The 12,418-nt window shown below is 38.3% G+C and overlaps 1 protein-coding gene across 3 annotated transcripts in view; it reads left to right on the top strand.

Annotated features, from left to right (window-relative positions):
- Positions 1–12,418, top strand: part of acot7 (acyl-CoA thioesterase 7) — a gene marked incomplete at its 5' end in the record, with an annotated part of 57,533 nt that overhangs the window by 35,965 nt on the left and 9,150 nt on the right. For all 3 annotated transcript variants that reach the window (XM_080496251.1, XM_080496250.1, XM_080496249.1), the window contains one exon: positions 7,652–7,836. In XM_080496251.1, the coding sequence (XP_080352377.1) occupies positions 7,652–7,836 (185 nt within the window). The remainder of the gene's footprint in view (positions 1–7,651; positions 7,837–12,418) is intronic.

Below are 12,418 nucleotides of genomic sequence, written 5' to 3'. Positions count from 1 at the left end.
AAAATTTGAGGATAATAACTTGTTTGTATTGGATTTTTACAACAGTTGGTTCGTTACGTCATTTGAGTGAGTTCAGACCTGAAAGTGGCCCAATATGTAATATATCACCAGAATGAATAGGTGTCTGTGTCACCTATTCATATGTTGAACTTGATGTGGTCCAGACATCCAGTGCTCACCTTCCGGTGTTATAATCACACCAGGATATGATGTCAACATTAGACTCACCGCTCATTGTTGAATTATAAAGTGGTTAGATGGTGCCAGGTCGTCTCTAACAACTCTCCTTTTACAGTACAGAAGTTTAAAAATGCAGACAACTTTATTGAAGCAGGAAAATTCACTCAGGTCATGAGAAACTGAGTAATAAGGAGTGGGCGGTAGGATGTGAAGGGACTTTTCAAACATTTAAAATGCACCTTTCTGGGGATTTCAGGAGTAGAAAACTCAACAGTAGAGATTGGCTGAGATCCATGTCCGCATCTTTCCACTGCCGTGAGCCGCTCGACTTGCTGCCTCGGTCCGTCCCCTGAGTTTAGGTGGTGTTGACATGATTTCCCCTGGCTTCCGCGGCAACTTAGGTGTTATGTCACCAGCAGATTTCCCATTTTGCTTTAGGTGGTCAGGAAAAATGCAAAAGTGATTAAGAAAATAACAGCCAGTGGCAATTTAGACCACAACTCTGGATTTATTTGAGTTATTTTATCCTGTGTTTCCCTCTAAAACCCAAAAGTGCAAGCAATGTAAATGTCAGGTTTTGGTGTGTCGTTTCCAAGTCATGTATGATTAAAGTTTTAATATTCCGAAAAACAGCACATTTTCTTACATGTGTCATTCTGCAGAGACGAAATGTCTTTGCGTAATGTTTCATGTCGACCAGCATAAATATTAAGGTTGAGGTAATAAAGTTTGATGGTAAGGAATGTAGAACCAGCCAAAAGTAAACCATGCCCGCCTCTCCACCAAAAAAACTCACATCACGTCTCCACTGATTTGTAAACGCCAGCTGGATAGAGTGAACATAATGTTTTAGAAACAAGGTAAGATTCACAGATAAAAGCTGCATAAATTTGTTTTATTGTCGCTATGAAAGAAACATATTGTACATTAATTCCTATTATTTGCATCCTAAATTGCCTGAATGATGATTTATGAAAATCAAACCAAAATGTCTAATAGCCACCACCAGTTCAAGTAAAAATTATTTACAGAAAAAACCCCACAGATTTTTAGTTGAAAAAATGTTGTATGCAAATATAATTAACTTCAGCTGGTATTCAATATGGGAGAAATGTAAAGTGGTGCTCAAGCCTACAGCTGACTGTCAATGGTTGCAGACTTCCTGACGACCACATTAATGACGGAACAGACTGAAACATCTGTGTTCTTTATATTCTGATACAATAGTGAAATAGTCCCACTGGAGTGCTCATGCAAAGACTGAGGTGGGAACCTGGTCCAGAAACATGACAATCTTAAAAAAAACCTTTCTTCCGAAGCACACACACCTGATTGTAATCAGTGGCTCATTAACAGACTCTCTGCAGAACTTCACAACATTCAGGTTCAGATATTGTATATTGGACTAATTCTTATTCTGTACCAGACCAAAGTAATTCTATCTGAAGGTTTATCTTACGCCATGGAAGACATTTTGAAGCCTGTGCATACAGGGAGGATCGACTCAAGTTGTTTCGTTCCGTTTGTACGCAATCACACAAAAAGCTGGGAGGAGTTTATCCTAATAAATTAATTCGTAATACAGATGCGTCTCTCTGAACCTTGTAGGGTACAAGAATGTTTCACTAATGTATGTGACATTTAAAAGCTGTCTGAAGACAAAAACATAAAATGAAAATTAAACACAATGAAGTTAAGACCCTGAACATTAAACAGACTCGGCTCTGTTTATACCTGAACAGTCTGCTTTCCTCAGTTTAATGCCAGCAAGGTTACTATCATTAAAGTGGAAACATTGAGAAAACCCAAACTGGAGGTCAATAAAACATTGAGCTCTAAAAAAAACAAACAAACAAAAAAAAAACTTTCAAAGTTTGTAGGAGTTAACTTGCAACCACTTTTATATTTTAATGGCTGTTTGTTTGTTTGCAGTATTCCAGTGTCTGTGCAGTGGTGGTTAGAGAACCAAGCTTGTAACCTTCAGGGTTGCTGGTTCAAATCCCTCAACTGACTAAAGATTATCCCCCACACTGGCCCCAGTATCAACAGGGTATCCATAAAGTTAACAGAAACAGGAGTCGGTGATGACGTTTATACATTATTGGCTACAAACATTTCAATGATTCAGCATCAACATAGTGATACATGTAAGAGCAGTAATGTGTTTGATTCATTCTCTGTGATAAAAGAAGCTTCGGACTGCAGCTGCAAACCAAAAACAGCTCAGAGAAGAGAGAAGGAGTTCATTAAAGTTTAAAGAAAAAAATAACCATGTGTGAGTAACTTCATTTGCATGTATTTATGCTGCTTATTAGTAATATAAATTATGCAGCCAGCTTTTAATTAGGCACTGGTTAATGCATTATTTTAATGTAATTTTGCTTTTTGTTTTTCCCAGTTACTAAATCGTCATCGTCTTGTTGTGCTCCATATCACACCTCATTTGCCACCTAATTTCCTGTTTACTGTACTTTCACACTCGAAGCTCTTGAGAGGCACGCTGTGCTGCAGGAGGCCTCTCTCCGATTGAAAACAGACAGTGTGATGTAGAAATAATTTAGTGAAGTCCAGTATGCAGATACTCGACCTGTTTCATCATGCCTGCAGTGTTTTTCACGTGCATAGCTTAAACCCTGTTTTCATGTCAGTTTTTGTTTTTTAAAGGTACCTTTGTTTCACATTTTCTCAAGCTTATGTTTGAGCAACAGGTGATCTGATGTCTCTCTGATGTCTTTCTTAATGCAAAACAGTGCAAGTTGCAGAAACAGTAATCCGTACGATGCTCGACCAGATGGATTGGACTGGAGAAGGGAAAGGGGACAGACAGAACACGACCGGCGCATACGCAGGCAGCACCACGAGTATAATGATGGAGTGAAAGTCAGAATAAGGCAAGAAATGTGGGGGCTTCGCAGCCAGAGAACAGGAACAGCACAACCCGTGGCCATCAGCAGCGTGTAGAGTGAATAGAGGCGTGGTGAGGTCTAACAGTCTGTTATAATGCGTCTCGAAAGCAGTTGAGATGATTCATTAGACCTGCAAAAGAAAACCTGTGGCTGGTGGTCCACAGTGGATGCACAGAATTAGATTAGATTACATAATTAGAGACTTTACATAATGTAAAACCACGCCAGTCTCACATCAAACATTCACAGAATGTAATCCTGCGAGGTGCTGGCCATTGATGTTCTGGAGGAAAGTTGAGTCGGCTCTGATCCACTATAGCAAAACAGCCAGAGGTACAAGTAGAGGAAAAAAAAATAAAAAGGCAGAAAACTTCAAAACCGGCCGTTGGATAAAAGCACATTTCATGGAGAAATACGGGGAGTATTGAAGGTGATAGTGAAAGTGTCAGGAAGACAAAGAACAGAGTTTCATTGTGAACATTCACAATGCTCTTCTTCTCTGCTGTTTCATATTAAATTTTAATAATCAGTCATGATTCATGCAGTCCTGACATGTCTATGTGGTGTTTTCACAAACAGATGCTGCATAACTGGTGGTGAAAAAAAACATCCAGGAGTGAAGTTTTTCATTAAAAAAATTTAACAGTCCATCCCTGTTTGTTGTAAAACAGAGGTGGGCTGTTAAATGTTTTAAGAGGCCAAAAGAAAAAGTTAAAAAAAAAAGCCGTAGAGGCCATAGCCATAGGTTGAACTCGGCTCTGCTGAATGTGAAACATCCTCTGTAAGCTGTTGTTCCTGCTTAGTTCACTGCCTTTCAAATTGTATAATGTATAACACTTCTTTTTAACACTCGGCCGTACTGTTATACACTGCATGTATAACAAAGTCTTCACTCTCCCTAGTAAATGTGTGGGTTTTGAAATCCTCTCAATGTCCATTGTTAAAATACGTAGGAGTTAATAGTCCTTTTTTTGTCCATGACTTCAGAGAAAATGCACAGACGGGCAGTTAGAAAAAGAATAAACAAGATAAATATATAATAATGGCAATAATAATATAAAATACTAAGAAAAAAAACAGTTATGTAAATAAATGAACAAGTGTAGGTGGTGATATTTTCAATATATATACACACATATGCTCCTATAAGAGCAAAGCAACAGGATGAAAATGAATCAATTTGACAAATAACAATCGTGATCGTTTTTTAATGCAGAGAACAAAAGAAGTATATGTGTAAATACATGCACATTTGACAAGAATCAGAAGTTATTGCATTTAATTAGAAATTATTCTATTTCTGATTGTAATCTTGCAGTTATATTTGTTTGGGTTTTTTTTTTAAATATATGAGATGCAGTTGCACTTGACAAAGTGACATTAAGGTATTACAATACTGAATCCATATGACCCCAAGCTGGTCTTTCCAGTCCACAAATTGTTCTGTGGAGATTCATTATAAAAAAAAGAGCTATTTGGAAACGGGACTCTGACACTTTTTCATGTTGGCTGACCTTCAGCATTGTGCGAGTCCAACATCTACTCTGCATACATCAATCATTAATCATGAAGGCCTTTAAAAATCACTCATCATCAAGGCTGTGTTTTGTGTAATGTCACTGAGCAGAGCACTTCACTGGGCCGAGTACATCTGTGCCAGAGATGGTTTATCTGAATGACAGTGGGCTTGCTCACTGTGCTTACGAGTAAAAACACTCAAAATGTCCAGGCCGAAAGATACGAAGCAGTTCAGGTTCTAAAGAGACTGCGTGAAGCCGTGAACTGTCCTCCACAGCCTGGATATACAAAATCATAGCCATTAATTGTCTTTTTACAGTTTATCACTCAGTTTGCATCACTGGCACTTCACAGATCGCTTTGCGGTTACATAATCTCATTACATCTGGTTTGGGAAAAGCACTAAAATTAGGAGCTGTTATTTAACAGAAAAAAAAAGTCATGCTGTGGCTCAAGGCACAAGAGGTTGTTTGAAATTCACTTCCAAAGCCGAAAGAGGCATGTTAACCATACATACATACATACATACATACATACATACATACTGTACATGCAACTATTGTGGAAAAACTAAAGGGTGCAGCATTTGCCATTGATTGAAGAACAGTAAAACGAGACATCTTTTATTGTAAAAAAAAAAAAAGTAACCCGGAAAGAAAGAAATAAAAACACAAAATGAAGACTGTGCTTGTTTTAGAAAAAAGAAAGCTCGAAAACACAATAAAAATACAGTTTCTAATCAGCATGATCGGATCACATTTGGCAGTAACAGCTACCTGGAAACAGAAATATGTACATTAACAATAATTATCATGTGAAATCACATTTAATTGGTACCCTGTTGCACCTCTGGCAACATTTAAGTCAACATTTACCTGGAGTTCACAAGTTCTTTTTTTTCCATGCTTGAGACTTTCAGATCATATTTAACAACACATTTTGAATGCTTATGAAGACATTTATGAAACATGTGTGGTCTCACGACAGTCCAGCAATCATTTCATCATCGGATGTGAGTAAAACAAAGTTATGCAGTGACTGCAAAGTTATCATATTTGTAGACATTTTAGAATCTTTTGCAAATTCCAAGTGAAATAGAGTCTTTTTTTTAAGTTCTGCATGATTGTAGGAGGAAATGGAAGTTTAGGATTGATGGGTTGATCAATGGATAGATAGATGGATGTTAATGGTCCATGCTGATAATCTTTATTGAAGGAAATCCCCAAAACATTATCTATAATAAGAAAAACCCAGTCATGCAATATATTCTAAATATAGGGTGAACAATATTCATGATATTTGTGGCAACCAACTTGTGCTTACTGGAGAATGACACGTTTTATTCCCATCATCACAAGAGAAGGTTGACGTGAGAACAAAAAGTTTCTGGCAGAAGACCGAACTGAACTCATGCTGCTGTGAGTCTTTCAAAGTGTTTCCATAACTGAGCAACAATCTCGTCTCCTTCTCTCAGAAGCTGTCCTCATAATGTCAGGAAGGTTTGTGGCACACAGTCTGATAAAATGTTTTTTTTTTCTTTTTCTTTTTTTTCTTCCTTTAGCATGTAAATCTATTTTTCTCTTCTTTCTTTTGGACTTTGACTGTTTCATATCGTGCAGTTCAGTCTCAGACTGCAGGGATAACACCTTCTCTCCTCATCTCCATGGCAACAGCAGTAATAATACAGTACAGGCACATCAAAGAGAATAAAGAAAATATCAGCAGTGCCGAGTGCTATTAGTTTACTGGGTTTTTTCTCTTCTTTTGTTGTGATAAAAGTAAAAGAGCACTTTTTGTGATGAGTTAAAAGCATTAGACTGATCTAAGGTTGAAATCACCAGCAAATTAAAAAACAAATACTCAGCAGGTGCACGAATAATAATGTGTGAGTGCATGGAAGACGTACTTACAGCCCAGTACAGATCACTACCCATAACTTTATCTTTATTTTGAATTTTCATCGACATGAGCATTACATTTTTTAACCTTCTTCTGTGTATTGATGTGACATTGATTGTCTCATGCTCCCAACTTGCTCGCTGGAGCAGACTTCAAAAAGTTTGTGATGCAACAGTGTCAAGTCGATTACGAGAGCAGATTCTACATTTTCCTCCTATCATTTTATGCAGCTTCTCAGTTTAATTTCAGCTTGCTTTTTTTTTTTTTTTTTTTTTTTTTAAAGGGACACTGTTGCCTCATTTTGTTAAAAAAAAACAGAAAAACATTTGAGAGCCAGTTGCAGTGCAGTTTTTTCAATTATCGATTGACTCTAATCAGTCACTCAATCAGTTAATTTATATATATTTTTTGTAGTTTTCATGCAAATTAACACTATTGTTATATTTTAAACAATAACCTGACACATCATGAGACAGACCGATGAAGGACCAGATAATAGAACTTACAAGATGGGAATAAAGGTAAAATACATTAAAAGTCCCTATAAAAATTGATTAAATTAAAATTAAATTAAATACAACAGAATTTACAAAATATTTATCTTTAAAAGTCTTAATCAATTGATACAACATTTAAACAATGAGAGTAGATTTAAAAAAGAAGATAACTGCATGAAAAAAGATTTCAATTTAAATAAAATGTTGTTAAAATAAGATGATACAGATATTTAATAGTACGAGCCAATTAAAAATCCTAATGAATAATTAGATACAATTGAATAAATGAATGAATGAATGAATATTTTATGTTAATGTTAAATGTGTGTGTGTGTGTGTGTGTGTGTGTGTGTGTGTGTGTGTGTGTGTGTGTGTGTCTGTCTGTCTGTCTGTCTGTCTGTCTGTCTGTCTGTAACTTTGAAGATTTAAACAAACTCATTTTTTTATGGTTGGCTGAAGAACAAAGATGCCAGAATCAAACATCCCCACAGTCAGAGTTGAAGTGCTCTTGGGGAATGTTAATAGATCAAGGTGAAGAAAGTACAAATCTGCAATTCCCCTAATGAAATGCAATGTTCTTTTTTTTTTTCTCTCTCTGCATTTACAAACAGTGAGAACCATTATGCGCTGCTCTTGCTTTGCTTCTTCAAGGTTGCGTGTTGACGGTGACGGGCCGGATCACATTTGTCAGCAACAAGTCGATGGAGATTGAAGTGATCGTGGACGCCGCCTCGCTCGTGGAGGCAGAGAAGGGAAAGTATCGCGCCGTCTCAGCTTTCTTCACCTTCATCTCGCTGGACAAGGACAATAAGCCTCTTCCTGTCCCTCTTCTTAAGGTTGGTACCCAGCTCGCCATTGTTATTGATAAAACCTCAGTATTTCATTGATTTGATCCCTGATTCACGGAGGAGCTGCACATACACACCCAGACGAAGAGTCAAGTGGATTTTCTGGCTTGTGCAACAAATATGTTGTAGCCTATTTACACTGATGGTGAAAACTATCTGGCGATGGATTTTCATCATCACGCTATCTATCAATATTATGAGCTGAGGTATCGTCGTTCAATTATTAACTTCCCAGTTCAGCTTTGTTTTTGTTTTGTTTTTTAAATTAAGATTCAAAAGGAAGCTTGTTTGAAAAACTGAATAAATTCTCAAGTCACATATAAAAATATCTTGTGGATGGCCGGAACTAAATGCTGATTTCAATAGTCACTGAAATCTGCTCGGCTGTCTCTTGTCTTCTTTCTCAGTTAACATATTATGCTCTGTTTCTTTACTGTGTGCGCCGATTGCAGCATGTCGCAATCAGTCCTTCAGTCAACTGCAGCTTTACACCAAAATGGCAAAAAAAGAAGCCCTTTTTCATTCAGGAATGTGTACCTTAGTTCTTTTTTTCCCCTCAATACATTAACGTCCTGGTTCTATGTTAGTATTAACCTTGAGCACTGATATCCCCACAGCCGAAGTCTCGGCTGACTCAGCACTTGTGCGCGTGTTTACCTGCAGACAGTGGAGAGGCGCCCGCTGTTTTTTCCGGCTCCAAACCCTGTTTATATGCAAACAAGGGGCGCACGGGCCATCTGTTTAACTCAGCACATTCTAAATGATTTGCTGGTGCCATTGTACATCCTCACTGCCTCTGTGATCACCCTTTTAATACCATTTAACTTTAGCCCCTCTAGCAATAGAGGAGCGTTTAAAGTTGTGAAAGACCGCAGGGTTTTTGGATGTTAAAATGAGAATTGATATAAGCAGCTGATATTCAACAGTTTTTTTTATGGGAGTATTGGACTGAATGTGTGTCTGTGCGCCTCAAGCATCCCCTTAATAATCATTTTCACAAAACTGAGCAAAATGTGCACATTTTACAAGACTAAGTGAATTAGTGATACAAATCTGTTGGATTCACTCTGATATGTCATGTTGCACATGTTGTACGATCGCCTCCAGAATGTCAGATAAACGTCAGGTAGAATCAGAACTCACCTGGAGTTTGCATAGAAGTTGCATGGCATTTGCTTGAGATTCACAAAATATTTGCGATTACCAATTTAGGGTACTTGTTGCTTGATGCTGTTACACAATTGCAGGAAACTTTTCACCAAATGAGAATGGATTTCATCAATGATGATGATCACGAATGTCTCGATCAGGGGTTCTGCTGCCCAGAGCTCTGGATCCACATGTGGCTCTTTGATCCCCCGATAGCTTTCCCGGGATTATTTAAATAAACACTTTTATGTTATTTACATATGAGACTCATTCTCAAAAGGACCTTTATCCCCTAAAAATATGTATTAAGAAAAAGAGCTAAAATAGCTAGATATGACTAAGAATGGTTAAAATAAATATAACCATGACAAATTGTGGCTAAAAGAGTCCAAATAGCTAAAATAAAAACTGTTAAAATTACTTAAAATGTCTAAAGATCTAAAAATAGAGGTAAAACTGCTAAAAATATCATCAAACATTGACAGTTGTAAAGTAAAGTTGGGAAACTTCATAAATGTTTTGGCATATATATAGCAAAACTAAATGTACAGCTGTATTACCTGTATTTCCTCATTTAACAAGGTTAAACTTCAATTCCTTTTTTTTTTCTTTTTTGTGGAAAGTAGTGAAAATGACTCTTTTGGTCATAAAAGTTGCAGACCACTGGTCCAGATGATTCCCTGACCTCCAGCTGAAGGCTCATCTCTCACTTTTTGTACTTTTTATTTTGTGAAAACGAGATCCATAAGGATTCCAGATGAGTTTGAGACGACGGTAGTTTATAAAAAAAGCCAAAAATCCCAAACATTTTTGACCATGCCCTGTGACTGACCATTTCTAAGTTGCTGCAGCCCAGTGGGACGGCGGCTGTAAAGACAACAACTAATAAATTAGCACAACATCTACAGATGACGCACAAGAAGCATGGTTTAACTTTGAAATGTTTCACTAAAAACAACAACGAATGTTCTTACCTCAGACTCATAAAACTGACGGTGTCTGCTCCACGATGGCACTGTTTTATATTTGAAACAAGGATTGCAGTGAGCATGAGTGTTACAACGGTCCCCAGTCTGCACACTGCTGCACAGCCTGTAGAAAAGGCCGAACGAGCAGCTTATGTGAAACTGCAAAAAGCATATTGTGGGTCATTAGTCTCCCAATGGCACGCTTGTACAAAATTCACTGACTTTGCACCTCAGTTAATCATTAAACTTTAAGTACGTGCAGAATACTGAATGAGTACGAGTATTAAAGGTGAAGCCCCTGCAGCAATCTTGATAATATACATTGAGGACAAAGCTGTTTTTTTTTTTTCTTTCTGGGTTAACAATTCCTCTCTTCCCTTCGCCCAAATCATAAATATAAGACAAGTGTATGCAGTTTTACAGGTCCTGCCCTGTTCTCAGCCACACAAGCGAGCTGTAATAAATTAGCAGGGAGTAAAACTGTGTGTGTACACAGGTTGTTTATCGGTGTGTTGTCATGCCACCGGGTAGCACAGCAGCTCTGCTGACAGTAAACTCTCCTCCATGCTGCAAGTATCGGCCGACTTGTTCCCCCGATGGTCACGTCAGACAAAAATGCCCCTCACACCATCACACGAGCGTCTTCAAAAGCTCCTGTCCGTCTTCCCATTTCCACTTCAGAAAGGCCCCATTGTCCGCCTCTCCCTGCATGCATTCATTACCCAGGTCTCCATCTCACATCAGCTGCTCATTGCTTTTGTTCTAGTTTCGGGGGAATCGCAGAGATGATTAGATTCATTGTAATTTCTCTGTTCACCTCAATTAAAAAAAGAAGACGGGGAGAGCAAAAAAAGAAAAGAAAGGACGAAAAATCTCCCAGTGACTTTAATAATTTATCATCAACACTATAAATGGAAATCTAAATGGAGCTCAAGCTGCCAGGGCTCTGATGTAGCTTGTCAGATAAACAAAAGCCAGAATAAAGAAATGTGTGTGTGTGTGTGTGTGTGTGTGTGTGTGTGTGTGTGTGTGTGTGTGTGTGTGTGTGTGTGTGTGTGTGTGTGTGTGTGTGTGTGTGTAGTGAAAGTTGGCTGGCGATACAGTTTAGATCTTTGTGTGTATGAAGAACAGAAATAGAGAAATGGAGCCCTCCCCCCCTGCATGTGTAGGTCCCTATGTGCGAGAGCGAGCTTTGCGTGTGAACGTTCACGTACTTCAGCAGATCACTGAGCACAAATGCGAGTGTTTTTATTTATATGAGCGAGAGAAGGAGCACGAGGCTCCGTCATCTCTACGTCTGGGTTTATAACTACCCACTGATTTCTGGGAGGAGTTCGACTTAAAATCAAGGATTGTCCATTCGAGGTGAACTGATGATGGTAAACCTACATACGTAAAAAAGGTTGAACACATCCAACCAATTAACACGAGACTTTCTACGAACAGTGGAGAAGGTGACTGAGGGATGGCAGTGCAGTAACAACATTAATGAGCCAGATAACATCAAGCAGAACAAAGCATGACAAACATTTGTCTTTGAGCAACTCCCACAGACTAAGATGTGGATTTTCATATTGTATCATGTTCATTTGTGTGTTTGTAGTGACATATATTTGTGTGTTAGATAGGGTTTGGGTTCGTGTGGTGATTTGGATAAAGGCAGATTGTTTTGGTTTGTGTGACTGTAGAGAGTTCCAGGAGCCCACTGGGAGTGGAGAGAATCAATAGTGGATATAAAGAAACCGTCCCATTGCTTCATTTTTATGTCACATTGTTGGTTTGAATCTGAGCTGAGCCTTTTTATGAAGAGTTTGCATGTTCTCCTTGAGCCTGTGTGAATTTTCTTGGGTTTGCTTGTTATCATTGGCTATCATGGTGATTGTGTATTATCCAACTGGTCCAAAGTTGCACCTTCCCTTTGCCCAGTGTTGGCTCGGCTCGGCTAGGCTAGGTGTGATGGATGAATAATGCTGAATGAGTTTTGACTAATGTTTATAATTATAATGTATTGAGTTAACATCCTTTATAGCTACGTCTGCTTTCTTCTCCATTAATCACATTATTTGCTCTGTGCATTTTACCTCTGGATCAGTCTCTGTTGAAAGACTATTTTATTCCTCTTCTTTATTCATTTTATATTTGGGTACTAGAATGGAATCCAGCTCGATTCAAATATAAAACACAACAGAGAGCTGAGAACAAATTTCAGACCATTTCTATTTAAATTTTCGACCCTCTGGCAGATTTTCCTCCAGTTGTCTTCTATAAATAGCACAATTGAAAGGAGCGCCCCTGCTATTTCTGTCTGCAGGTTCTTTCTCCCCATGTTCTCCCATCCTTGATTTCTCCTGATCGAGCTCACAGCGTTTGTTATTTTTAGATTTGCCTGTTTTAGCTCAGCAGGGGGTTTGGGACTGCGCGGACGTGAGTGTGTGTGTGTGTGTGGGGGGGGG

This window comes from Blennius ocellaris (genome assembly GCF_963422515.1).
Source record: "Blennius ocellaris genome assembly, chromosome: 5".
Classification (NCBI taxonomy): domain Eukaryota; kingdom Metazoa; phylum Chordata; class Actinopteri; order Blenniiformes; family Blenniidae; genus Blennius; species Blennius ocellaris.
Note: the sequence above shows the minus strand (reverse complement) of the source record. Positions and strands in the feature narration are given on the sequence as shown.